At 44.0% G+C, this 26,589-nt stretch overlaps 1 protein-coding gene across 3 annotated transcripts in view; it reads left to right on the top strand.

The window, feature by feature from the left end:
* Window positions 1-26,589, top strand: part of SLC4A8 (solute carrier family 4 member 8) — a 72,326-nt gene that overhangs the window by 44,739 nt on the left and 998 nt on the right. For 2 of the 3 annotated variants that reach the window (XM_079966659.1, XM_079966660.1), the window contains exons 13-24: window positions 1,864-1,997; window positions 3,361-3,606; window positions 5,390-5,495; window positions 8,887-9,048; window positions 10,699-10,812; window positions 13,077-13,238; window positions 15,521-15,772; window positions 16,581-16,649; window positions 20,817-20,990; window positions 23,230-23,376; window positions 25,625-25,740; window positions 26,317-26,414. In XM_079966659.1, the coding sequence (XP_079822785.1) occupies window positions 1,864-1,997; window positions 3,361-3,606; window positions 5,390-5,495; window positions 8,887-9,048; window positions 10,699-10,812; window positions 13,077-13,238; window positions 15,521-15,772; window positions 16,581-16,649; window positions 20,817-20,990; window positions 23,230-23,376; window positions 25,625-25,740; window positions 26,317-26,392 (1,758 nt within the window). In that variant the 3' untranslated portion in view covers window positions 26,393-26,414. Of the gene's footprint in view, window positions 1-1,863; window positions 1,998-3,360; window positions 3,607-5,389; window positions 5,496-8,886; window positions 9,049-10,698; window positions 10,813-13,076; window positions 13,239-15,520; window positions 15,773-16,580; window positions 16,650-20,816; window positions 20,991-23,229; window positions 23,377-25,624; window positions 25,741-26,316; window positions 26,501-26,589 lie in introns of all 3 variants that reach the window. The other variant, XR_013836081.1, reaches the window with a different exon arrangement.

Raw genomic sequence — 26,589 nt, 5'->3', positions numbered from 1 at the left:
GTGTTTTTATCTCACTGTGACACACTTCATCACTCAGTTTGTGTGGCCAGTGACACATCTCTGAAGTTATGGAATTTTAAACCCCCAGGAGAATGTGGCCTTTAGATGTTCATTTTTTACAGAAGACACATTCTCCATAATCTCTTTTAGAACAGAGGGTGAGGGTATGTACCGTATTTTTCGCTCTATAGGATGCACTTTTTCCCCTCCAAAAAGGGGGAATGTGTGTGCGTCCTATGGAGTGAATGCAGGCTCCTTGGCTTCAGCGAAAGCAACGGGAAGCCTCCAAAACGCAGAGGGAGCTCTCCCTCCGTGCTCCGGAGCCTTCGCGTTGCTTTTACTCTCCAGGCTTCAGGCAGCTATCTACAAGCCTTCGGAGCACAGCAGGAGTTCCCCCCATGCTCCGAAGACTTGTGGATAGCAGCCTGCAGCCTGAAGCCCGGGGAGCGCAGCGCCAACTCCCGCTGCACTCCCCGGGCTTCAGGCAGCTATCCTCAAGCCTTCGGAGCACACACCAAGCCCCGCAAGCTCTGGGAGCAGCAACAAGGATGCACGCAACCTTGCCGCTGCTCCCGGATTGTTCTGGGGGCTGGGGTCGGGGGAAGCTCAGGCTGCCCCCGCCCCAGCCCCGCTGCTAAAAACAAAGCCAAGACATCGAGTGGGATCCATCCCGCTTGCGGTCTTGGCTTCTTTGCTCTTTGGGGCTGGGAAAAAAAAATAATTTCCCCCCCTTATTTCCCCCCCCCCCAAAACTAGGTGCACCCTATAGTCTGGTGCGCCCTATGGAGCGAAAAATACGGTACTTAGGATTCCTCACCTTGACAGATGGCCTCTGAACACTTTTCAACCATGCTTTGTATTCAGTCAGAAAATGCTCAGTGTTTGGATTTCCTTTTTAATTGATTTACTAGACTTATAGACAGAATGCAATACTTAAAGGACATTCATGAGTCTGAATATAAATTAAAGGGTGACAGCTATTTGGGAGTAAGTTGATCCATAATAATAAGGAGTGTGAGAAATAACCTGCCACTGCAGAAAGCAGAGGCTGAGGGCTATTGAACCTGAAAACTAGTGCCATTTGAAATTGCTTCCTGAGCTATCTATCTCCACACAGTTAGCCTATTTGTAGGGAAAGGGTGATTTTTCTTTATATTGCTGCAACTCCTCCACTCACCACAAACTCTGTTGGAGGAATCTGGGCTAGGATAATTGCTTGGGAAGGGATGGAAACTGGGGTAGGGAGGGAGGGGAGAACAGAATTTCAAAATTTTATGATTTTTGTATTTGGCCATTATGACATATAATTAACAAAAATACAAAGGGAGAAATTCGTGGAAGGGTAATTAGGTCGACCTTAGGGAAAAAAAAGATTTAATGTTTAAAAGAGAATTGGATAAATTAAATTTGGATAAGTAAAAAGGATTAAGTTTAAAAATAACAATAATATGTTAAAGATGGGAGATAAGAACTTGCTGAACTAATTTTTGGAATTGGGATGTATGAAGAGGGGGTGGGGGGAAGTCAGGGAAAGGGGGTAATGAAAATAAGAGTTTAAAAATATATATGTATTGTTTTTGTTTTATAAAATGTGAAAACCTAATAAAAATTTTATAAAAACAAACAAAAAAACAAACAAACTCTGTTAAAAGAAATATGTGGTGGTGGTGAGACAATCAAACAATCATTGCAAAGAGAATGATGCTGAAGAAGCCAAAACACGGAGGCTGTTCTATAGGTATCTGAATCTCTGAAAGTTCTCACTTCGCCTCTGCTGTAGAATCTGTAGTTAGGTGAGTTGAATGGACCAGTAGTCTGACTCAACATGGCCACCCTTCTGTTTTTACCTGTTCACACCTGCAGAGTGCAATAGAATCCTTGCTTGGAGCCTCAATGACTGGGGTGGTGTATTCCCTCTTTGCTGGTCAGCCTCTCACCATCTTGGGAAGTACTGGGCCGGTACTGGTCTTCGAGAAGATTTTATTCAAATTCTGCAAGTAAGGCTGTGTGCTCTCCTAAGGTGCAAACAATTTTTATAGTTTGACAAAAGGACGTGGAAGAGAGACAGAGACAGACAGAGACAGAGAGAGGGCGGTCGGTCAGTCTGGTGAATGGACCTAATGTTTCACCCTTTACCTCACTTCCCTGCTTTGGTGTGATCTGGGGCTAATTGTGATGCATAGCAAGCCAGGGGGACAAGTGATGTGGGAAATAGGAAATGGCAACCTGCCATGATTTTGCTACTCATGATTTGTTGTGTTGTCCCCTAAGTTTTATGTTGTGAATTGCCCTGATATCTGTGAATGAATTTAATAAATTATTATTATTATTATTATTATTATTATTATTATTATTATTATTTTATTAAATTGAGAGCTGTACCATAAAGAAGGCTGATCGCTGAAGAATTGATGCTTTTGAATTATGGTGTTGGAGGAGACTCTTGAGAGTCCCATGGACTGCAAGAAGATCAAACCTCTCCATTCCGAAGGAAGTCAGCCCTGAGTGCTCACTGGAAGGACAGATCCTGAAGCTGAGGCTCCAATACTTTGGGCACCTCATGAGAAGAGAAGACTCCCTGGAAAAGACCCTGATGTTGGGAAAGATGGAGAGCACAAAGAGAAGGGGACAACAGAGGACGAGATGGTTGGACAGTGTTCTTGAAGCTACCAGCATGAGTTTGACAAACTGCGGGAGGCAGTGGAAGATAGGAGTGCCTGGCATGCTCTGGTCCATGGGGTCACGAAGAATCGGACACGACTAAATGACACAACAACAACAACAACAACAACAACAACAACAACAACAACAAATAATAATAATAATAATAATAACAACAACAACAACTGGAGAGGGACAATGCCCCCCTCCTCTTTACTCTCACAGAAATGGTTGAATGCCATCAACCAAGATGCTGAACTTTGGAAGTTCAATTATTTAATTAAATTAATTTGTTTCCAGTCCTTCATCATACAGTGTGGTCCACATCCAGTGGAAAAGACACATGTAGAGAGCCCTATTCACATAGCGTTGGGCCTCTAAACTTTAAAAAAGTGGCAGAAGATAAAGCGAAGTCATCTGCGATTAAAAGGGTTCATTGTGGCTTGAGATAATATTTATAACCTTTGTAATCAATAGTCAAATTCAACTGGACTTAACCGTTCAGGGATCCTTTACCTTTACTGTTTAAGGATGGTAGAGTTTGGCCACAAAGCAAAACAGAGTCAATAGCTTTTGAGGATTATTTACTTAACTCTATATTGCATTGCAGCTTTTTTCTGTTCTGATTATGGGTTTGAATTAAATACGTTCTGCAATGGAGAGAGTCTAAACTGGTCTCTATATTTATTTATTTTGCAGAGACTATCACCTAAATTATCTCTCTCTACGAACTTGCATTGGCCTGTGGACTACATTCATGTGCGTCCTCCTTGTAGCAACTGATGCCAGCTGCCTTGTGTGCCACATAACTCGCTTTACAGAAGAAGCGTTTGCCTCTTTGATCTGTATCATTTTCATCTATGAGTCTCTAGAGAAACTGATTAAGTTGGGGAGAACCTACCCATTTCATATGCACACTGATCTTGATCAACTGAGCTTGTATTAGTGAGTTACTGTTGCTCTTCTTGTTTAAATGTGACCTATTGATTTTTTCATTCAGTTTGTTTGAATTCACTGAGTGCTCTGAGAATGTCTGCTGCACAGAACTGGGAAGCAAAGGAATTCCCCCCTCATTCCAGCAATGGTTAAGCAAATACTAGTGCATGATAGATTCACTGAAATGGCACGCCATAATAAAAATACATCTAGGTATATCAGCCCATTCATATATTGGAGGCAGTGGAGGAAATCATTTTAGTTGGATGGAGCTCATTTAGTGAAGAAGATAACAGAGGTCATTCAAAGGATTTTTATGCTGTACAGTGTATACACATATACACAGACTCACACTTTCCCCCTCTGGGATGGATATTGGGATTTTCAATTTATAAAAGTTAATTTATAAGCATTTTGGGCACCTATTAGCCATGGCCCATACCGTAGCATAGGGTGCATTCCTTGACCTATTTCTCAAGGGGGTTGTTGTGTGTGCTGTTTATTTAATGGTTGTTATATCTGCCAGCACATCTGTTCCAGGTGGAGTCTTCTTCTTCTTCTTCTTCTTCTTCTTCTTCTTCTTCTTCTTCTTCTTCTTCTTCTTCTTCTTGTTATTTTCATACCCGCCCATCTAGCTGGGTTGCCCCAGCCATTCTGTGCTGCTTCCAACAAATATAAAAACATAATAAAACATCAAACATTAAAAACTTTCCGATACAGGGCTGCCTTCAGATGTCTTCTAACAGTTGTATAGTTATTTATTTCCTTGACATCTGATGGGAGGGCATTCCACAGGGCGGGTACCACTATTGAGAAGGCCCTCTGCCTGGTTCCCTGTAAACTCACTTCTCACAATGAGGGAACCGCCAGAAGGCTCTTGGCGCTGGACCTCAGTGTCCAGGCTGAATGATGGGGGTGGAGACACTCCTTCAGGTCTACTGGGCCTTTGAGGTCATTTAAGGCTTTAAAGGTCAGCACCAACACTTTGAATTGTGCTACCCATACTGTGGCACAGAGTGCATTCCTCAACCTATTTCTTAAGGGTGTTCTTGTGTGTCCCATTTATTTACTGATTGTTATACCTGCCAGCACTTCTGTTGCAGGTGGAGTCTGCAGGGAGGATCAAGAAAGTGAAACTACAGTTCAGACAGGGAATTAGGACCATGGACAGCTCCAGATTCTGGCTGCATATAGGTAGCAGCCATGTCCAGGCAGACTAGAATATTGCTCCAGCAGTGGTCTGGAGCTAACGGAAGCTTCGTACAGTGGACACGCGGGTTGCGATTCGGTGCTTATGCACATGCGCAAAGTGCGATTTAGTGCTTCTGCGCATGCGCGACCGCCGAAACCCGGAAGTAACCCGTTCCGGTACTTCTGGGTTTCGGCGGTCCGTAACCTGAAAAAACGCAACCTGAAGCATGTGTAACCCAAGGTATGACTGTAGTAATGAGGAACTACCGGTTTGTAAAGTGGTCACGTGATCCATCCAGGCATGGAAGTAAAGTCGAAGAGGGAAGGCAGGGCCACCAGTTCAGACCATATAGTTAAAGGCAGCTCTGTTGAGTTTCTCCTCTCATGAAGCATTTGGGCAGAACTAAGTCTCAATTGTGGGAATGATTCCCAAGTAAATGTTTTCCGAATGGAGGTGCTTACCACAAATGGAACAATACGGTTTCTGTGTTTCCCCCCACTCCATTCCAAATGGATATGCCATTTTGCTTTGGGATGTAAACAAGGCTGTCTTTTGAGACATTCTCAGTGTGCTTTATTAACCCTTTCCTTTGCCTGTCAGCTGCAGGTGTTCAGCCCCAGCGAATCCCAGCAATGAGACCCTGAAGTACTGGAAAGAAAACAACATCATTCCTTCAGCTGTCACATGGGCTAATCTCACAGTCTCCGTAAGTCTCTGGTCTTTGGAAAGCCCCCCCCTCCCCACTGGAGATGGGTTGATGTCTATAGCACAGCATTACCAATTATTTAGATCAGCAATTTATTAAACCAATAATATTAGCACATTTTCTTTTTTACATGTGTACCCTTAAAATTCTTGTCTACAATTACTATGATCCTGCCTTTTCCAAGGAACTTCATGGCTTTGTGCTGATTTGAAATTAGGCTTCTCTGATCCTTGTCTGACACTCCCACTAATGCACTACATCAGGCTTCCCCAACCTTCGCCCCTCCAGATGTTTTGGACTACAGTTCCCATCATCCCTGACCACTGGTCCTGTAAGCTAGGGATCATGGGAGTTGTAGGCCAAAACATCTGGAGGGGATGCCTGCACTACATTAGCTTTCAGTGGGTTGCAGCAGAACTGTTGTAGTAAAATATGTACAGTGGTACCTCGGTTTACGAACTTAATCTGTTCCGGAAGTCTGTTCTTAAACCGAAACCATTCTTAAACCATGGTGCGCTTTCCCTAATGAGGCCTTCCACCGCCAGTGCCCTTCCACCGTTCAGATTCCGTTCTTAGACTGAGGTAAAGTTCGCAAACTGGGACACTACTTCTGGTTCTTAAACTGAGGCACCACTTTATTTGCAAAAAGAAAATATGGGAACATAGCATTTTAAAAATAAAAAGCATGTTCCTTCATTGCTGCAGAAGAACTGTTTGAGAAAAAAATGGATTTGGCTTTTTGTTCACATATTACTGACAAGCCAATTAAGTTTGATGAATTGCTGACAGAACCTGTCTGAACCTTGTTTAAGCCACTGTTTTATTTATTTGTTTCAACAATTTCCAACCTATGTTAGTCAGTTTGGTTTATTGTGTTTAGCAAGCAGCCTTCACACACATAAAATAATAATAATAACAACAGGGATACTGCTACTAATAATGGTATACGTTTCTACCCCTAATGGATAAATCACTTCCCGTTCCCCCCTCAAGTTTTGTTACACAAATCTGTAAAGCCTTAACAAGAAATTTAAATGTTCTAAAGGATATACAGTGGTACCTTGGGTTATATACGCTTCAGGTTACATACGCTTCAGGTTACAGACTCCGCTAACCCAGAAATATTACCTCGGGTTAAGAACTTTGCTTCAGGATGAGAACAGAAATCATGCAGCGGTGGCGCAGTGGCAGCAGGAGGCCCCATTAGCTAAAGTGGTTAAGAACAGTTTCAGGTTAAGAACGGACCTCCGGAACGAATTAAGTACTTAACCTGAGGTACCACTGTATAACTCTCAACAACTGACAGCAAAAAACAGGTCTTTGAAAGAAACAACCCTCCCTTCTGCGATCTTGGCAATGGGCATAGCTGTCAACTTTCCCTTTTTTTGCGGGAAATTCCCTTATTTCAGCACTGTTTCCTGCAGCTTCCCACTGCTATCCCGGATTGTTAGATATCCCGTAGACTGTCTCCGGGACAGGTGAGGCTGCTGATCCCTTATTTTCAAATCTAAAAGTTGACAGCTATGCTGCTGATCCCTTATTTTCGAGGCTGCTGAACCCTTATTTTCAAATCTGAAAGTTGACAGCTATGTCAATGGGTGGATGTAATTGTTTCTGAGATCATCATAGAAAGGGCACTCAAAGAGTACATGAGTTATGCCTTCTATTGATACAGAGTTGCAGCCGCAAATTCTATCCTTCTTAGGAACTCCCTTATGTTGGCCTTTCCAGTCTGCTATGGAACGACATTTAGTCTTGCCTGTGTGAAGGCTATCCTCATTTTAACATTTGGTAAATCTGCCAGATATCTTGGCAGGGATGGGTGCAATGGGATAAAAGAAGCATAAAATTTATTCGATTGACAGATGTTGATCTCAACCACTTGAGATCGCATCTCAGTGTCTCCCAGCCTTTGGAGCATTATTGAGCTCTCTCAAGAAAGGGGGCAGAGTCCCAAGCTTGTGGCAGCAAGCTGAATTTCACGTTTCCGCAAGTTGGGAGCCATATCTTCAAACGTTTCATGAAAGATTCTGATATCTGCTCAAAAAATAGTTTTTAATCCCAAAAGCAGAGCTAGTCTAATGGCTTTGACTTTAATAGGCATTACACCCAATTCTGCACGGAGTAGTGCTATTTTTGTAGAAATAGGGGCTGACAGGAGTCTGCACGAATAATCATTTTGAGCTCTCTGCAGTGAGTCTATATTGGCCATGTCCCACAGTGGTGCTTCATGTAACAACTTTGGCAACGCTTTGGTCTCATAATGTTCTAAAGTGGGCTGAACCAAGTTGCCCCCTTTTGTACGGTGGAATCGTAATAGTCCATTTAAAGTTATATAAGCTAATAGTGTGCTTGATTTGCCTGCTCATACAACAGTTTTAATATTTGGGAAAGGCTCGTCTTTTGGAAGAGCTGTTGTGGGCTACTCTACTGATTCTCTGGCATCTAGCTCTAATGCTTAGGACGTGTCCACACCAGTGTTCCTTATTATATTTAATGTCCTCACCCCTCCCTTGCCCTTACTTTTTTAAAGTAAGGATCTGAACCATTACATACTTGATCATGGCCCAACTTTATCATGGTATTAAATGCCAAACATGTTCTGCACATTTAAGGATTGTGGGCTTGGGATTCTCCCACCCAAGCAATGTTGAATTTGCATAACAGCATCCATGCACCCACAGGCTGTTCTGTTGAATAGTATCACATTTAGCCCAAATGGAGACTTTATTTCAACCTCATTCTGCCCATTCTTACCTGGTAGGGATTGCCAACCTATGCCCGCCTTGATTGTTGGACTACAGCTCCCACAATCCTTGGCCCTTGGCAATGATGGTTGAGGATGAGTGGAGTTGGGAGCCCAGCAATCCAGAGAGCCACATCTCCCCCCTGCTGCAAGTTTAGTATTCAAGTTGAGCAGCCCTAATTTATTCAAGGGGTCGCAGGTGGCGCTGTAGGTTAAACCACAGAGCATAGGGCTTGCCGATCAGAAGGTTGGCAGTTCGAGCCCCCGTGACGGAGTGAGCTCCCGTTGTTCGGTCCCAGCTCCTGCCCACCTAGCAGTTCAAAAGCACGTCAAGTGCAAGTAGATAAATAGGTACCACTCCAGCGGGAAGGTAAACGGCGTTTCCGTGCGCTGCTCTGGTTCGCCAGAAGCGGCTTAGTCATGCTGGCTACATGACCCAGAAGCTGTACGCCGGCTCCCTCGGCCAATAAAGCGAGATGAGCGTCGCAACCCCAAAGTCGGCCACGACTGAACCTAATGGTCAGGGGTCCCTTTACCTTTACCTTTAATTTATTCAAATGTTAATTGCATCTAATAATCACTGATGTTACCATGCCTGCTGCCTGGGCTTTCTTTTCAATGCTTTGATTACACTTGTTTGTTCAGAAATGCCGGAAGATGCTTGGAGAATTCACAGGACCTTCATGTGGCGTCGATGGCCCCTTCACCCCGGATGTTCATTTTTGGTGCTGCATTTTGTTTTTTACCACCTTTATCCTGTCGAGTACGCTGAAGAAATTTAAGACCAGTAGCTATTTCCCAAAAAGAGTAAGTAGATAGCAGCAATGAGCACAGCAAATTCAAACCCCGACAAATATATGCTGTCTACCCTGTGTAACAATGACTGGCTGAATTATTTTTCTCTGTTCTGCATAATTACCACATTACCCTGGTCACATGAACAGGCTGGATTTTTTTTTTTTTTTTGGGGGGGGAGGACTTTCTGCTTATCTTCACCTCTACCCTATGGGGTAAATTAAGGCACCTGGCATTTACTATGGGGAGGGCCAAAAGGTGGCCCTGTTTGTGGCCAGCATCTGGAGCAATGGCAAAGGAGAGACATTGCTTCTCTCTCTTTCACAATAGCAGAGTACAGAGTTATAGCAGATACAATAAGCAGCAGCAGGTGATGGTCAGGTATCAGGGTGGGGCAAAGTTAGGGTTGCCATATGACGAAGAGCAAAAAAGAGGACACATTTGCCAACTTCTACTTTTAGCTATGGATCGCTATGGCGACTCTCATTTTACATACCCATGAGAAAGAGGGTGTGTCCTGGAAAAAGGGGACATGTGACAAAGTGGCAGTGAGGTTGGCATTCTGCAAACAAGCAGGCAGAGCCAGTACAGTTTGCACCATGATGACCTTGTCACCACCTCCCTTCCTCTTCTATTTCCTGGTCAGCAATAGAAATGTGACTGACAGGAGACCAGGTGAACAGAGGCACCTCACCTCACTATGCCATTTGCTATTGAGTGCAGAGACTTTGGGCTGCATGAAGGAACTAATGAACTAAATGAGACATTTTACTGGCTTGGGTTATGTGCTCAGCTTTTATCTGCATTTTGAGTTGTAATCTGGATTCCATTAGACAAAGCGTTTTCTGTGAATGTTACCCCACCTAGGCTGGTATTGTAACCTCCCCATCTGCCTTTGCAGTATGTGGCTTGGCCCTCCTGCTTTTAGGGCCTTTTTGAGCATCCACCTAGTCTTGCCTTCTACTAATTTATTTAATTATTTTATTTATGCATTTACACCCCACCTGTCTTCTGAGGTGGTGTGCACAATTCTCTGCCTCCTGTGAGATGAGTTAAGATGAGAGAAAGTGATCACCCAGGGAGCTTCATGGCTGAGAGAGCCAGTGTGGTGTAGTGGTTTAGGAGCAGTAGACTCATAATCTGGTGAACTGGGTTCGATTCCCCGCTCCTCCACATGCAGCTGCTGGGTGACCTTGGGCTAGTCACAGTTCTCTGAAGTCTCTCAGCCTCACTCACCTCACAGAGTGTTTGTGGTGGGGGAGGAAGGGAAAGGAGAATGTTAGCCGCTTTGAGACTCCTTTGGGTAGCGATAAAGAGATATCAAATCCAAACTCCTCCTCCTCCTCTTCTTCTTCTTCCTCTTCTTCTTCGTGGGAATTTGAACCCTTCCTCCAAGGTCTCAGTCTGACCCTCTAACCATTACACCACCGTGGCTCTCATACTGCATTGTATTCTGGATTATGTGCATTAATTTGCAAATAGGATAGTGTGCAAACAGTTCTGCATTGCGGTGAGGCGGCTTAACTCACGGCTTTCTGGCCTGCAGTCCTTTTCAGCCCCTATCTTAGCCATCTGCATACTAATTAACCTGCTAAGTGCTCTGATAACCAACATATATCCTCTTGCTGAGCCCTCTCTTGCTTTTTTTTTTTTTTGCAATAGGTTCGTTCAACAGTAGGTGATTTTGCTATTTTCATTACCATTGCTATCATGGTTCTAATTGACTACTTAGTTGGAATCCCATCACCAAAGCTACATGTTCCCAGGGTCTTCAAGGTAGGCACCTTTCTTTTGATGATAGATTTGATGTGACTTCTTAAGTGCAGCTAACTTTTTGGTGTGGAAAATAAGGTATGTCTATGTGATTGGGGCAGAAGAGGACAGCTTCTCTGGGGTAGAAGTGATATTTCATAGCTAAATGTGCATAGGGGGAACTGAGGTTTGGGAGTTGTGTATACTATTTGCAGTGGATGGGGCAGAGAGATGCAGCTAGGTAATTTTAGACTCTGGGCTTCAATGTCTTAGACATCACCAGGATAGTAATGTGTATTACTACACTTACTTCAATATGTGGTAAGTCATCCCTTCAGTATTCCTATACCTTTTGCTGAGAGGGGCTCTGGACATCTGCCCCAACTGGGCATAGGTAGATTACAGGGCAATGAGGCAAGATGTAGAGTACAGGAGGTGAGAGGAATTCATGGCTTGATATAATCAAGTGGGTGCTTAAAAGCAGAGTGGGAAACAGAAAGATGAAAGTGCTAAAGAATTGTGGAATTAGAAGTTGGTGGCTCTGTCGTCCAGTCAAGGCAGAAGTGACACTGTGGAAACAAGCAAAGGTTGCGGACAGTCCCATCATAACTGAAAATGCTTGAAAGATGCTTGTGCATGGTAAAATATTTGTGTCTTGCTACCTTAAGAAAAGGGACGTGGGTGGCGCTGTGGGTTAAACCACAGAGCCTAGGACTTGCCGATCAGAAGGTTGGCGGTTCGAATCCCCGCGACAGAGTGAGTTCCCGTTGCTTGGTCCCTGCTCCTGCCAACCTAGCAGTTCGAAAGCACGTCAAAGTGCAAGTAGATAAATATGTACTACTCCAGCAGGACGGTAAATGGCGTTTCCGTGTGCTGCTCTGGTTCACTAGAAGCGGCTTAGTCATGCTGTCAACATGACACGGAAGCTGTACGGTGGCTCCCTCGACCAATAAAGCGAGATGAGCACCGCAACCCCAGAGTCGGTCACGACTGGACCTAACGATCAGGGGTCCCTTTACCATTTACCTTAAGAAAAACACCCCAAGGGTGGATTCAGGGGACCATGTTTATTCTTCTCTGCAATTAACGTTTTGCTTTGCGAAACCTAAAGCCCTCTGCTGAACTTGGCATGTGGCTCCACTGCACATTCCCTAAAGTGGTGGTATTCAAATGTCCTCCCCATTACAGTGCTAAGGAACCCCAGCATGGCCAGCTGTGGGATCCCTACATGTTGCAGATGAATCTTGAGCTTATTCTAGAGTACACAGTTCAAGAATCCTCTCCAGGTGTGTGTTATAGGGAAAGATGGCAAATTGGGAAGGTTGGTGGTTCGAATCTCCACGACGGGGTGAGCTCCCGTTGCTTGGTCCCAGTTCCTGCCAATCTAGCAGTTCAAAAGCACATCAAAGTGCAAGTAGATAAATAGGTACCACTCCGGTGGGAAGGTAAACAGCATTTCTGTGCACTGCTCTGGTTTTGCCAGAAGCGGCTTAGTCATGCTGGCCACATGACCTGGAAAAACTGTTGATTCCCTCGGCCAGTAAAGCGAGATAAGCACCGCAACCCCAGAGTCATTCGTGACTGGACTTAACTGTCAGGGGTCCTTTACCTTTACCTTTTTATATTGACTCCAGGATAAAATGCACATTGCCCAATTAAGTTGGAACATCCATAATCTCTGGCTATTGGCTATGCTGGAAGGGGCTGATGGGAGCTGGAACTCAACAGCATGTGGAACGTGATGGATTGAGGAGGAGTGCTGTATTGCATGGATCAAGTTGGTCACTATATTGACACGAGAAGTAGTTACAGTGGTACCTTGGAACTCGAATGTAATCTGTTCCGGAAGACCATTCGACCTCCGAAACGTTCAGGTTCCAAGCCGCAGCTTCTGATTGGTTCTTGCTCTCAGTGGAAGCTGCATCGGATGTTTGAGTTCCGAGGGATATTCAAAAACTGGAGCACTTCCGGGTTTTTGGCTATCAGGAACCGAAACGTTCGGCAATGAAGCCGTTCGAGTTCCGAAGTACCACTGTATTTTATAGGGCCTAGGCCTATTGCCAGGATATGTGTACCTGATCTGATGAGTGTCTCAAAACTGTGAATCCTTAGGGTCATATCAAAATGTCTGACACCCCAAGCATGTGGAGAGCATTTTTAAATTTAGGATGGGGAGCCATAGGCAAGGCTGTTGTGCACCGTACTGTGACATCCTAGAATTTTCAGGACATCAAGAAGAATAGCAGCTGAGACTGGGTAGTGCACAAACCCTGTGTATTATTCTGCAGCCAACAAGAGACGACCGTGGGTGGCTCATTAATCCAGTTGGTGACAATCCCGGGTGGACAGTAGCAGCAGCTATCATCCCAGCTCTGCTCTGCACCATACTGATATTTATGGACCAGCAGATCACTGCAGTTATTGTGAACAGGAAGGAACATAAGCTTAAGGTAATGGTATACTTTGCTTGTTGAAGTCTGCAATACTTTTATTTCTGTTACTATGATATGAGATGTATACCGTATTTTTTGCTCTATAACACGCACCAGACCATAACACGCACGTAGTTTTTAGAAGAGGAAAACAAGAGGAAAAAAAATATTCTAAACGAAATAGTGGATATATGATTTTTGTGGTTCATGCTGTGGCCACAGACATGTGATCTGACAGTGAGTATGGAGTAGCCCAATGCAAAAATCCTGAGGATCCATGCGGATCCATGCTTTGTAACCACAGAGGAGGGAAGGAAGGGGAACCATGGATCCTCTGCTCACGACTGCAGCAGATCCCCACCACCACCCGCAGGCATTCGCTCCATAACACGCACAGACATTTCCCCTTACTTTCTAGGAGGAAAAAAGTGAGTGTTATGGTGCAAAAAATACGGTAATTATGCTGCCTACTAGGACAGCAGCATTGTGATGGCATTAAAAAGCTCAGATGAAAGATACTTAGTCGTGTTCTTTCATTTCCGTGGGTCTGCTCCGAGTAAAACTTATTTGAATCCCACCCACTGGTTTTAATCAGTGCTTTGGTCCCATTGCAGTTAGTAGCACATTAGACTAATGTAAGCCTCAGTGATTTTAATGGGACTAAGACATTACTACTCCCATCCTTACCTGGGAGTAAATCTCATTAATCTCAATGGGCCTTGCTTCTGAGTAGGCATGTTTAGGATTGCAATGTACAACTGGATGCAACCTCTTGCTTGCAGGTATGTTTTATATATATATATATATATATATATATATATATATATATATTCTATGTCATCCTAATCTTCAGGTTTTGGGAAGTGCACATCTCATGCTGCTACATTTTTACAATGTAATGAAGAAAAACTGTTCTTCCACTCAATCAAATGCCTTCCTGACACTCAGGAACACATAATTCATGCTTGTTTCTGCTGATATTCACTTTCAGCAATTACATTTATTCCTTTTCTCATATTGTGAACTGAAGCCCAACTGCTTCTAAACTCTGGTGGTGATTAATATATTTAGAAAAATTCCACAAGTGGCCAATATGACCACTTATTTTATTTTAAAAATAAGAGTGAATTTTCATCTTTTCAAGTATTTGAAAAATGGGAATGTGTCTGATAATTATTTAAGAATTCTTTGATAAGTATTAGTCTTACAAAAATCTGTTATAAAATTGCTTGGAAACCAAGAGTTTATTGGGTTGTTCCAATAAACAGATAACCTGTCTCACATTTTCTTCCATATCCACTTCTTAACATATCCTCATCTGCACTGCTAATTTTAGGTATATCCAGATCACACATAATGCCCTCATTAGATCTAGGTTATCTGATGAATAAACGGCTTTATAAAATTCAAAAGGCAAAGTTACAATTTCTTTCTTTTCTTTTTTTTATAATCTCTTTCCCTGTTCTAAATTAATCAAGGTGGTAATGTTCCTCTTTTGTTTGTCCACAAACTTACTAGCAAACTTACTTATCAGCTTTATTGCCTTTCTTGAAATACAGTGGTGCCCCGCAAGACGAACGCCTCGCAAGACGGAAAACCCGCTAGACAAAAGGGTTTTCCGTTTTGGAGGTGCTTCGCAAAACAAATTTCCCTATGGGCTTGCTTCGCAAGATGAAAATGTCTTGTGAGTTCCTGCGGGGTTTTTTCCCCTTTCACCCCCTTTTCCTAAGCCCTAAGCCGCTTATCAGCTGATCCGCTAAAAGCCGCTAAACCGCTAATAGCGCTAATCCGCTAAGCTGTCAATGGGCTTGCTTCGCAAGACGAAAAAACCGCTATACGAAGAGCCTCACGGAATGGATTAATTTCATCTTGCGAGGCACCACTGTAGGTCGGCTTAGTAAATAAGCAGAGATCTTTCTACTTTTAAAACAACTTGCAAAACCCAACAGTTTTCTATTGACCTCCCATCAGATCTCAGGGTATGGGAAATTACATATGGGAGAAAGTGTGCTCTCTAAGAGATTGTGTGTGTGTGTGTGTGGGGGGGGGTTAACTAGTTCAAAGCACTGCCAAAAGTGAAAGAATCTTGCATCTGACAGAGGTTGGATAATCTGCTTCTTACCTACTATCACCTTCCATGGTATGAGGAACTGGACCTGACCTTTGCCATCAGGTGTCCTGTGACCTCTCTTGCATTTCAAGCACGTGACAAACCTTTCTCTAGAACTTGTTAGTTTTTGATAGCTCTCTGAATATATAAGCTTCTAGCTGCCATCTGCTAATGACTTATATCTCCACAGAAAGGGGGCGGCTACCACTTGGACCTTCTAACGGTGGGCGTCATGATTGGTGTGTGTTCAGTGATGGGGTTGCCTTGGTTTGTTGCTGCCACTGTTCTTTCCATCAGTCATGTGAACAGCCTCAAACTGGAGTCCACTGTGGCAGCTCCTGGAGAGCAACCTAAATTCCTGGGCATACGTGAGCAAAGAGCTACTGGATTGATGATTTTTATACTAATGGGCCTCTCGGTTTTCATCACTAGTGCGTTGCAGGTAAAGGGAACATTCAAGGTTACAATATGACAATAACCCCATTTTTGGGAAAGCGCTGAAATTAGATGGTGTTGGTTTTAATATGAGAAACCAGCTTTGGCAATAGCAATTAACCCCGAATTTCTGTTCCAAAAGTGCACTTATGGTATTTGCAGAAGGTGTTTTGGAGAGATGGGCTCATTAAATGGGGGCTTTATATTCTTCTGCTCCTCAGACTATAGGCACAGTTTTTCCTGCATTAAGTTGGAGCCAGATAATTCTCTTATACTCAAAATAGCAAAAATATCCTTTCTCTCGGCTCCCATGTTCTACTAAATTGACATGTAGACAATTGCACAGTTAGACCCTAATGTTAGGATTGCGGACTAAGTCTTTGCTCGGTCTGCATTTCATTGACAAGATAAGGGTTGGAAGAGTTGCCAGGAGATATCACAGAGGCAGGGAGGAGAGGCTGAGAAGGCAGATTTAGGCTTTCTTGGTGGGTCATTTAATATTATTTGCCAATAGAATGACAGCTAGGAACTGTGCTTCAAGAGCTAGATGCATCCTATTAAGTGTGCCCCACAAATAAATATATAACTCATCTGTTTGTAATGCAGAGTTTGCTGCTTATTAGTTATAGTTGTCTCTATTGACTTTTTACAACCAAGCCTTTATGCTTTATGAATTTTGTACTATGCTTTTAAATGCTGTTTTTACTGTTCTTGGATGCTGTTTGGAGTCTTATTTTGGCAGAAGGTATGATGTATAAGTGCTTAAAGTGAATGAATAAATGAATAGTGGAATGATGTGTGTACTCCTTTTCCAGTTTATACCTATGCCTGTCCTCTATGGAGTGTTCCTGTACATGGGTGTTTCTTCCCTGGACGGAATTCAGGTATGCAATTTTACTGACTACAAGGAATTGCCAAAAAGAGGCAGATCAACACAATGTTGTTGTTGTTTAGTCGTTTAGTCGTGTCCGACTCTTCATGACCCCATGGACCAGAGCACACCAGGCACTTCTGTCTTCCACTGCCTCCCGCAGCTTGGTCAGACTCATGCTGGTAGCTTTGAGAACACTATCCAACCATCTCGTCCTCTGTCGCCCCCTTCTCCTTGTGCCCTCCATCTTTCCCAACAACAGGGTCTTTTCCAGGGAGTCTTTTCTTCTCATGAGGTGGCCAAAGTATTGGAGCCTCAGCTTCAGGATCTGTCCTTCCAGTGAGCACTCAGGGCTGATTTCCTTCAGAATGGAGAGGTTTGATCTTCTTGCAGTCCATGGGACTCTCAAGAGTCTCCTCCAGCACCATAATTCAAAAGCATCAACTCATCAGTGATCAGCCTTCTTTATGGTCCAGCTTTCACTTCCATACATCACTACTGGGAAAACCATAGCTTTTACTATACGGACCTTTATTGGCAAGGTGATGTCTCTACTTTGTCTCAACACAATACACATTAGAAAAAGCAGTCTGGAAATGTTCCACCATCTCTTATAGGAAGAACCTTCCTTTTTCCCCTATTTTTCTTTTCCTCTTTTTTTACCCCCCCCCCCGAATATCACTTTCACTATTCCATCTTCCACTTCCACCCATCCTTTCCCTTCCTTTCCCTTCACTCCTTCACACTATGTGGTACCCCTGCCTTTCTTCCAAGGAACTCGGGCCAGTATATGTGACTCTTCTTCCATTTTATATTCACAATATCCTGGTGAGGTATATTCTATATCAGGGAGGGAGTTGGAATTATCGTAGGTTAGACTGAGAGATGGTATCTGGCCCAAGATAAGCTTCATGGGTACCTGGTCAAACACTCTAGACAGCACAGGCATAGTTATGTCTCATGTTCTTTATCTGGGTGGGAGTTGGATATTATGCACCTGTGTTGAAGCATTGAAGTTGGCACAGCCCCCTGAAGGGTGCAGTGTTCCTCTCTGTGCAGCAGACACAGATTGCCACAGATGTAGAAGGGATCCTTTCTTGTGAGGTTTCAGCCCTATATACTTGAAGGAGCATCTTTACCCCCATTCTTCAGGTTGGACACTGAGGTCTAGCTCCAAGAGCCTTCTGACTGTTCCCTCATTGCAAGAAGTGAAGTTACAGGGAACCAGGCAGAGGGCCTTCTTGGCAATGCCCTTCTGTCAGATGTCAAAGATAAATAATTATGCAACCTTCTGAAGACATCTAAAGGCAGCCCTGTATCAGGACGCTTTTAATGTGTGATGTTTTGTTGTTTATGTATATTCAGTTGGAAGCTGCCCAGAGTGGCTGGGGCAACCAAGACAGGTGGGTGGGGTACAAAAAAAATATTATTATTTATTATTAGGCCTCCCCAACTGAAGCAGCTCACAGCATTAACAAGAGCACAACAATAAAACAATACACAGCATCCAGTGCATTGAAAGCACAGCATCCAAAACAGTACTGATATATTTTGTAATACATATAATAATATTAATTGTGTATGTCTTAATTACTCCTCTTATCCTTGTTTTGCATTTTCCCCCAGATGTATAACAAGTCTTATTGTAGTGGATTTTTGCCCTTCGGATCTAACACAAGGGTGTAGAAATGGCTTGAATTTCATTTTTGTTGTCAGTAATCTCAAACCTCTGATGTAACACTGCACAGTCTGTTCTGTCAAAGATTAGGATAGTGGTGTCTGCTTGACTGGGGAGAATGGGGCACTCCCCTCTGCAACCTCAGCCAGTCCCAACCTGCTTGCCTTCTTACTTACAGTCATTCCAGGGGGTAGCATGGCTGGTCAGTTTCATTGTCATAGTGATGCCTTTGCAGGACTCAGCAGAGAGGAGGCTGGGGACAAATCTAGAATTAGTTTGTTTTGCCTTTCACTGGCTGTGTTGGTTTCTCAGCCTCCCACATTTGTGCCTTTCCAACACTGTGCATAAAAATAAAGGCTGCTTCAAACACAGTGTTGACACCGCAAGTTCCAGTGTGTGTGAAAGAGACAAAACATGGTTTTTTGGGGAAAAGGTGTCCTGAGTGTATAATTTTTTAAAAAAATCTCAAAGTGGTGAACAAACTATTACAAAATATCAAAATAAAACATTACAAATGAAAGTAAGCATAAAATACACATTTAAAGAAACATAATCAGCAAGAAAGCAAATGTTATCTTAAACATATACCAAAACAATTAAAGACTGCTGCAAAACTATACATTTACAGTGTCATTAGCAAGCAAACAAAATGGCTGAAACAGAAGCTGCAGCCACACTTCTACTTGCACAGTAACATCTCCAGTCAGCAGTGTTGCTGCTGCTTGCCAGGAGGTAGAGGGGCAGGGGTGAGGCGGTAGTGAGGTTGGCATGGTGCAAATGCACTGAAAGGAGTGCTGGATGGGCTCCACCGGTGCATATTCACTGTGCTGACCTCATAGATGCCTCACCCTTTACCCTGTACTTCCGGGTAAGCAGCAGCAATGCAATGGAGGTCAGGGAAGAGGCAGCAGTCTACCATGCCTTCTGCTAATGAATGGGCTGCTGCTCCCTGCCTTTGGCAAAGCGTGGTTTTCTTGCCTTTCAGTGTGACAGAAATCCCTTTTATTTATTAATATGAGATAAGAACTGGAAGACAGGAAATCATTTCCTAATAAAATGGAAAGCACATTCTAGTGAAGATTAATATTGCTTTCAAGGTACACCCACATGTTAAAGACGTTTTGCATCTGTGTCTTGTGTGGAAAATGCCCTTAGCTATTTTATGCGGGTTTGTGTAAGGTAGTTCATGAAGTAGACACTTTATAGTGATTTATGCCTTGTTTCAAATGCTTGATTTATTCTGTTGTCTTTCCATGTAAGGAGTTGAGGAAGGTTTTGGGAGGAGATACGTGCTGTTTTTGAGGTAGCAGGTAATTATCTAGATTACTCTGTTTAAAACCAGAGGGCTCTGTGTCAGTTTCTATATCAAGGCACCTGGGTCTTTTGCCTCTTCTCATTACTAGATTCTTAAATCAATGAGATCAGACTTCTAAATAGAATGATAAAGTGCTAAAGTTCTCTGGTCACAATCTTGTTCAATTCTCATTCGGTCCTAGCTGGACTGCTGCGAGGTAAGTAACGAGTAACTGGGAGGGAGTGCCTTAGTACTCGAGAGGGAATGTCTGAGAGCCTTCGTTAAAACTTCTTTAACTTCATTAAGTCCCGGCACCGAGGAGGATAAGATAAGATAAAATGTTCAAACGCACAGCGAAATAATGAAAGGAAATAGAATCCAAAAGGGAGGAGAGCCGGCAACATTTAGTTAAAAGATCTCTTTGAGCTCCGATAAGAGCGTCTTACCTCGGCGCCATCTTGACCGGAACTCCCCATAAAATACACATTTAAAGAAACATAATCAGCAAGAAAGCAAATGTTATCTTAAACATATACCAAAACAATTAAAGACTGCTGCAAAACTATACATTTACAGTGTCATTAGCAAGCAAACAAAATGGCTGAAACAGAAGCTGCAGCCACACTTCTACTTGCACAGTAACATCTCCAGTCAGCAGTGTTGCTGCTGCTTGCCAGGAGGTAGAGGGGCAGGGGTGAGGCGGTAGTGAGGTTGGCATGGTGCAAATGCACTGAAAGGAGTGCTGGATGGGCTCCACCGGTGCATATTCACTGTGCTGACCTCATAGATGCCTCACCCTTTACCCTGTACTTCCGGGTAAGCAGCAGCAATGCAATGGAGGTCAGGGAAGAGGCAGCAGTCTACCATGCCTTCTGCTAATGAATGGGCTGCTGCTCCCTGCCTTTGGCAAAGCGTGGTTTTCTTGCCTTTCAGTGTGACAGAAATCCCTTTTATTTATTAATATGAGATAAGAACTGGAAGACAGGAAATCATTTCCTAATAAAATGGAAAGCACATTCTAGTGAAGATTAATATTGCTTTCAAGGTACACCCACATGTTAAAGACGTTTTGCATCTGTGTCTTGTGTGGAAAATGCCCTTAGCTATTTTATGCGGGTTTGTGTAAGGTAGTTCATGAAGTAGACACTTTATAGTAATTTATGCCTTGTTTCAAATGCTTGATTTATTCTGTTGTATGCTCTTCCTAGTTCTTTGATCGCCTGAAGCTCATTGGAATGCCAACCAAACACCAGCCGGACTTCATCTATCTTCGACACGTTCCATTGCGAAAAGTGCACCTCTTCACTGCCATCCAACTGAGCTGCCTCATTATTCTCTGGGCTATTAAGGCATCTCGTGCTGCTATTGTCTTTCCCATGATGGTAAAAACCTATAACTTAATGCTGAACAGGCCATAATGTTATCACGTGGACCGAGATTGCATCTGTAAAAATTGGCCTGTGTTTTGTGTCTTACTCCTGTTAAAAAGCCCCGTTTATTAATGGGAATTCTGTTCCCCAAATGGCTTTTGTATCCTCAGCATATTTCTTTGGTTACACAGTATTTATAAGCCAGTGTACAAAGTGGATAACAGAAGTCGAACCAGAAGGCAGGTTTGTTGTTGTTTAGTCATTTAGTCGGGTCCGACTCTTCATGACCCCATGGACCAGAGCACACCAGGCCCTCCTGTCTTCCACTGCCTCCCGCAGCTTGGTCAGACTCATGCTGGTAGCTTTGAGAACACTGTCCAACCATCTCGTCCTCTGTCGTTCCCTTTTCCTTGTGCCCTCCATCTTTCCCAACATCAGGGTCTTTTCCAGGAAGTCTTCTCTTCTCATGAGGTGGCCAAAGTATTGGAGCCTCATCTTCACAATCTGTCCTTCCAGTGAGCGAAGGCAGGTTAGCCATCCACACTTTAACCAAATTGGAAGGGATGGAAGGTGTCAGTAAAAAGGTAAAGGGACCCCTGGACATTAGGTCCTGTTGTGACTGACTCTGGGGTTGTGGTGCTCATCTCGCTTTATTGGCTGAGGGAGTCAGCGTACAACTTCTGGGTCATGTGGCCAGCATGACTAAGCTGCCAGGTTAGCAGGAGCAGGGACCGAGGAACGGGAGCTCACCCTGTTGCGGGGATTCGAACCGCCGACCTTCTGATCGGCAAGTCCTAGGCTCTGTGGTTAAACCCACAGTGCCACCCACGTCCCTAAGGTGTCAGTAGTACCACCACAAATGTAAACATGGACTCTGATCTAACATCTGTGTGCAGTCCAGTTCAGATAGTTGGCAGTAGTTCCAATCAGCCTTATTATTATTTTTTTTTTTTTGGGGGGGGAGATTCAATTCAGTTCCTCGCTGTCCCCTGTGCTGGCCCAGTATATTTTGATCCCTGAAGCAGAGCCTAAATGGTTCCCTCCCCACTAGGGCCAACACTTTTGAAAGTTTTGCTGCAACACCAATTCCTGCCTTCATCTATCCTTCATTTGTCCCCATGGTGTTGTCTAAATCAAGTTGCTTTGCTCTGCTGCATGGTAGAGGCACCCTGACTTCCCCTTCATAAAGGTAAAGGTAAAGGTAAAGGTACCCCTGCCCGTACGGGCCAGTCGTGTCCGACTCTAGGGTTGTGCGCCCATCTCACTTAAGAGGCCGGGGGCCAGCGCTGTCCGAAGACAGTTCCGGGTCATGTGGCCAGCGTGACGAAGCTGCAGCTGGCGAGCCAGTACCAGCGCAGCACACGGAAACGCCGTTTACCTTTCCGCTATAAAGCGGTCCCTATTTATCTACTTGCACTTAGGGGTGCTTTCGAACTGCTAGGTGGGCAGGAGCTGGGACCGAACGATGGGAGCTCACCACACCGCGGGGATTCGAACCGCCGACCATGCGATCGGCAGGTCCTAGGCACTGAGGTTTTACCCACAGTGCCACCCGCGTCCCTCACCCCTTCATAATAGCTGACTATTGCTATTGTTTGATTGCCTGAGCTGGGTTACAAACATGCTGGATTTTCATTAACATGTAACCCCCAAAATTTTGAATCCCCTCCAAACTGATACTAAACTGATGTGTTCCTTTTGTGCTACAGACCCTGTGTTTTGTGCTCCCCACCAGCTGAATAATTGACACAGCAAACCAGGGTTCCAAGTTAACACCCCCAAATCTGGCATTGTCTAATCACCTCCAAACTGATGCCAAAGTTTTGTGTTCATTTTATGCCATTTTGTCCTGAAAAGCCCATGTTTGGTACTTCCACCCCACTCAAAACTGCGTAGTTAATAGACTGAGAACCAGAGGTATTTCCCCAAACAAAATGGCACAAAAAGGACGCAAAACTTTGGCATTAGTTTGGAGGGATTTTGGGATTACACATTAATGAAGTTCTCTTGCTCTCCTGTTGGCCTCCTTGCCACAAACAAAACTCTGCAGCAAGAATGGCAATCTTTGCATAACATTTGATCATCGAAGAGGAGAGTAAAGAAAATTGTGTCTTTCTCCCCCTGTCTGGTACCCTTTATCCCCTTTGTCTTCATCTGTGTATTGTTCCAGCTGGTGAATCCTCTCATTAAGAGTGTGAGTGCTCTTTATCTTTTCCCACCTTCCCATTTCTCTTCTCCTTACTACAACAAGGTTTTGGCGTTGGTCTTTGTACGGAAGCTCATGGATGTCTGCTTTTCAAAGCGGGAACTCAGTTGGCTTGATGACCTTATGCCAGAGAGCAAGAAGAAAAGATTGGACGATGCACAGATTGTGGCAGAGCAAGCAGAGCAAGTAGAGGTAAGCAGGTTTATTTATTGCATGTATGTGACCACCCTTCAGAACCTGATTATGCTGTAGCAAAGTTAGGTAAAGGTAAAGGGACCCCTGGCCATTAGGTCCAGTCGTGACCGACTCTGGGGTTGCGGCGCTCATCTCGCTTTATTGGCCAAGGGAGGCAGCGTACAGCTTCCGGGTCATGTGGCCAGCATGACTAAACCGCTTCTGGTGAACCAGAGCAGCGCACGGAAACGCTGTTTACCTTCCCGCTGGAGCGGTACCTATTTATCTACTTGCACTTTGACGTGCTTTCGAACTGCTAGGTTGGCAGGAGCAGGGACCGAGCAACGGGAGCTCACCCCGTCGTGGGGATTCAAACCGCTGACCTTCTGATCAGCAAGTCCTAGGCTCAGTGGTTTAACCCACAGCGCCACCCGCATCCTTGTAGCAAAGTTAGGCACCAGCTATAAGATCCTCTTGTACTTTCTTATAATCAAGGGCGAGCACAGACGTGTTACTCTTGAGATATCCATCTCATCACTCAAGCCCCTTTTGATCTTTCCTGTGCTATCACCATCTAGTTCCCCCCAACTTTCTCTTATTGATCAGTTGCCAGACCCTTACCATTTTCCACCCTAGATTCATACAGCGGTGGATGAAGCCGCTTGGGCACCTGGGGCAGCACGCCCAAGGGCGGGGCGAGCTGCCCATATAGGCGAGCCGAGGGCGGGACAAGCCTCCCATAGGGGCAGGGCACACCATGGGGCCTCTGGAATCTGCCTGCCTCCTCCCACTCAGCCACCCTACAGCTGGGGGGGAGGCAGCAGGCGGACCGTTTGGGCAGTGCAAAGCCTGCACGTACCCAAAGCACGATGTCTCTCCCAGAAGAGATACCGTATTTTTTGCTCTATAACACGCACCAGACCATAACACGCACATAGTTTTTAGAGGAGGAAAACAAGAAAAAAAAATTCTAAACGAAATAGTGGATATATGATTTTTGTGGTTCATGCTGTGGCTACAGACATGTGATCTGACAGTGAGTTTGGAGTAGCCCAATACAAAAATCCTGAGGATCCATGTGGATCCATGCTTTGTAACCACGGAGGAGGGAAGGAAGGGGAACCATGGATCCTCTGCTCACGACTGCAGCACATCCCCCCCGCCACCCGCAGGCATTCGCTCCATAACATGCACAGACATTTCCCTTTACTTTCTAGGAGGAAAAAAGTGAGTGTTATGGTGCAAAAAATATGGTATGTGGCTTGGGTGGGCTGCAGACCCCACAGTGAGTGCCGCCTGGCATTTCACCAACTGTCCATCATCTCCATCTGCATGCAATTCTTATCAAAATACTGTAAGAGAGAATATTAAAGAAAGGAATAAAGGAATAAAGAGAAAGGAAATGAGAAAGAAATAGCTAAAAGGTCAAATTACTTCCAGTTAGCCATCCCTCAGTTGTATATACAGTCATACCTTGGTTCCCCAATGCTTTGGGAGTCGAACGTTTTGGCTCCTGAATGCCGCAAACCCGGAAGTGAGTGTTCCAGTTTGCAAACGTTCTTTGGAAGCCAAATATCTGACTCAGCTTCTGCGGCTTCCAATTGAGTGGAGGATGCTCCTGCAGCCAATAGGAAGCCGCGCCTTGGTTGTTGAACATTTTCAGAAGTCAAACGGACTTCTGGAACGGATTCCGTTCGACAACCAAGGTACGACTGTACAATAATTCTTCAAAGTGGTCAAATGTTCAATCTAAATTAATATCCAACTGTTCTGCCCTCTGCTAGGCAATGTTTTTCCAATCTTCAGGAACTTCGTTCTGAGTCACTTTTTCATCCCAGATCCATCCTCCTGACTCTCAGCATGGCCATGAAAGTCAATGCCTCACAGTTCCAGTTACGATGCAAGGAATTTAAATGGGAGATGATCCGGCTGTGTACTGTAGCATTAGTAATTGTCCTTGAATTGTGGCCCGCATCCACCGCACCCCCCTTCCTCCACCCCTGGATCCATATAACTGCATGCACACAGGCTTTCTTTGCACACTAAGGAACCTTGCAAAAAGTGGGGTCCCTGTGTACACACACACACACACACAACACACACTCACTCACTTTATATATTTGTATGCTTTGTTCACATGTTCAGAGGAATGCATAGAGACTAAGGCTTTGTTCACATTCCTGTTCACCGTGCGTTGTTATAAAATGTTACTTTTCGATGTGTTGTTTCTCAAATCAGCCTTACGCCAGTTTTATGTGTCAAACAGGAGTCTGAAGGGATGAAAGAATCTTCAGAAGAAACTGTAGTTCAAACGCCAAATTTTCTTACTGTACCAGGAGCTGGAACTCCACCACCAAAAATTCTCCCAAAAAATACCAACAGGTAAAAACACAAAACGGGTAAAAACACAAAATTGTGAAGTCAAAAAGAAAATATTAGCCTTTGGGAAGGTCATAAAATCAATACAAAAAGGGCATTCAATGGCACCAAATGAGTGATCAATGCTTGCTATAATTTTGGTGAATTCCAGATATCCAGAAATTGCATGTTTCCTCTTCTATTTTATTTTTTGAATATCTCTTATTTTGTGTACTAGTGGCATTTTACAATAGCAGGGATAGAAATTCAACTTAACAGTGCTGTGTTAATTAACATCTGTAGTGGACAAGGAGACCACTGTCTCTATTCAGTCACAAATAAACAGCTGAACTTCTTGGTGAATTGCAATTCAGCAGTTTCACACTGGAGCTTCCCTTTGAAACTGACTTCTTCAAGAATCGCCACTTTTAGGATCAGTGGCAGAGAGTCTACCAGGACACTCTGCAACTGATCTAAAGATGGCCATACTTGTTAGTCTTTCAGGTACTACAAAACTCTTAGGTTGACTTTCCATTATTTTGCAGTGCTTTTAATTTCACTGTCCTAGGAGTTAATCTCTAACTAAAATGCTTATTGCAGGCCTGATCCTTTAGAAATCAACATCACCGATGAAATGGCTAAAACAATTGTGTGGAAGAACATCGTGAATCAATAAATGCTCTAAATCAAGAGTAGAGGTATGGAGATTTCGCTGTACAGTGACCCTGGACCTGTACTTACCCATGCAATCTTCAAGCCAGCCAGCTAGAGTGGTTAATTTAAGGTACTGGTGAGAGCAGAGCATTAAACAATTTCACCCACACCCACATTCCACATTCACTAAGGTGGGCAGAACATAGCAGAGTGTGCATG

The sequence above is a fragment of the Podarcis cretensis genome (genome assembly GCF_951804945.1).
Source record: "Podarcis cretensis genome assembly, chromosome: 2".
In the NCBI taxonomy this organism is placed as follows: domain Eukaryota; kingdom Metazoa; phylum Chordata; class Lepidosauria; order Squamata; family Lacertidae; genus Podarcis; species Podarcis cretensis.
The sequence above is the reverse complement of the archived record's forward strand: the minus strand, read 5'-3'. Positions and strand labels throughout refer to the sequence as shown.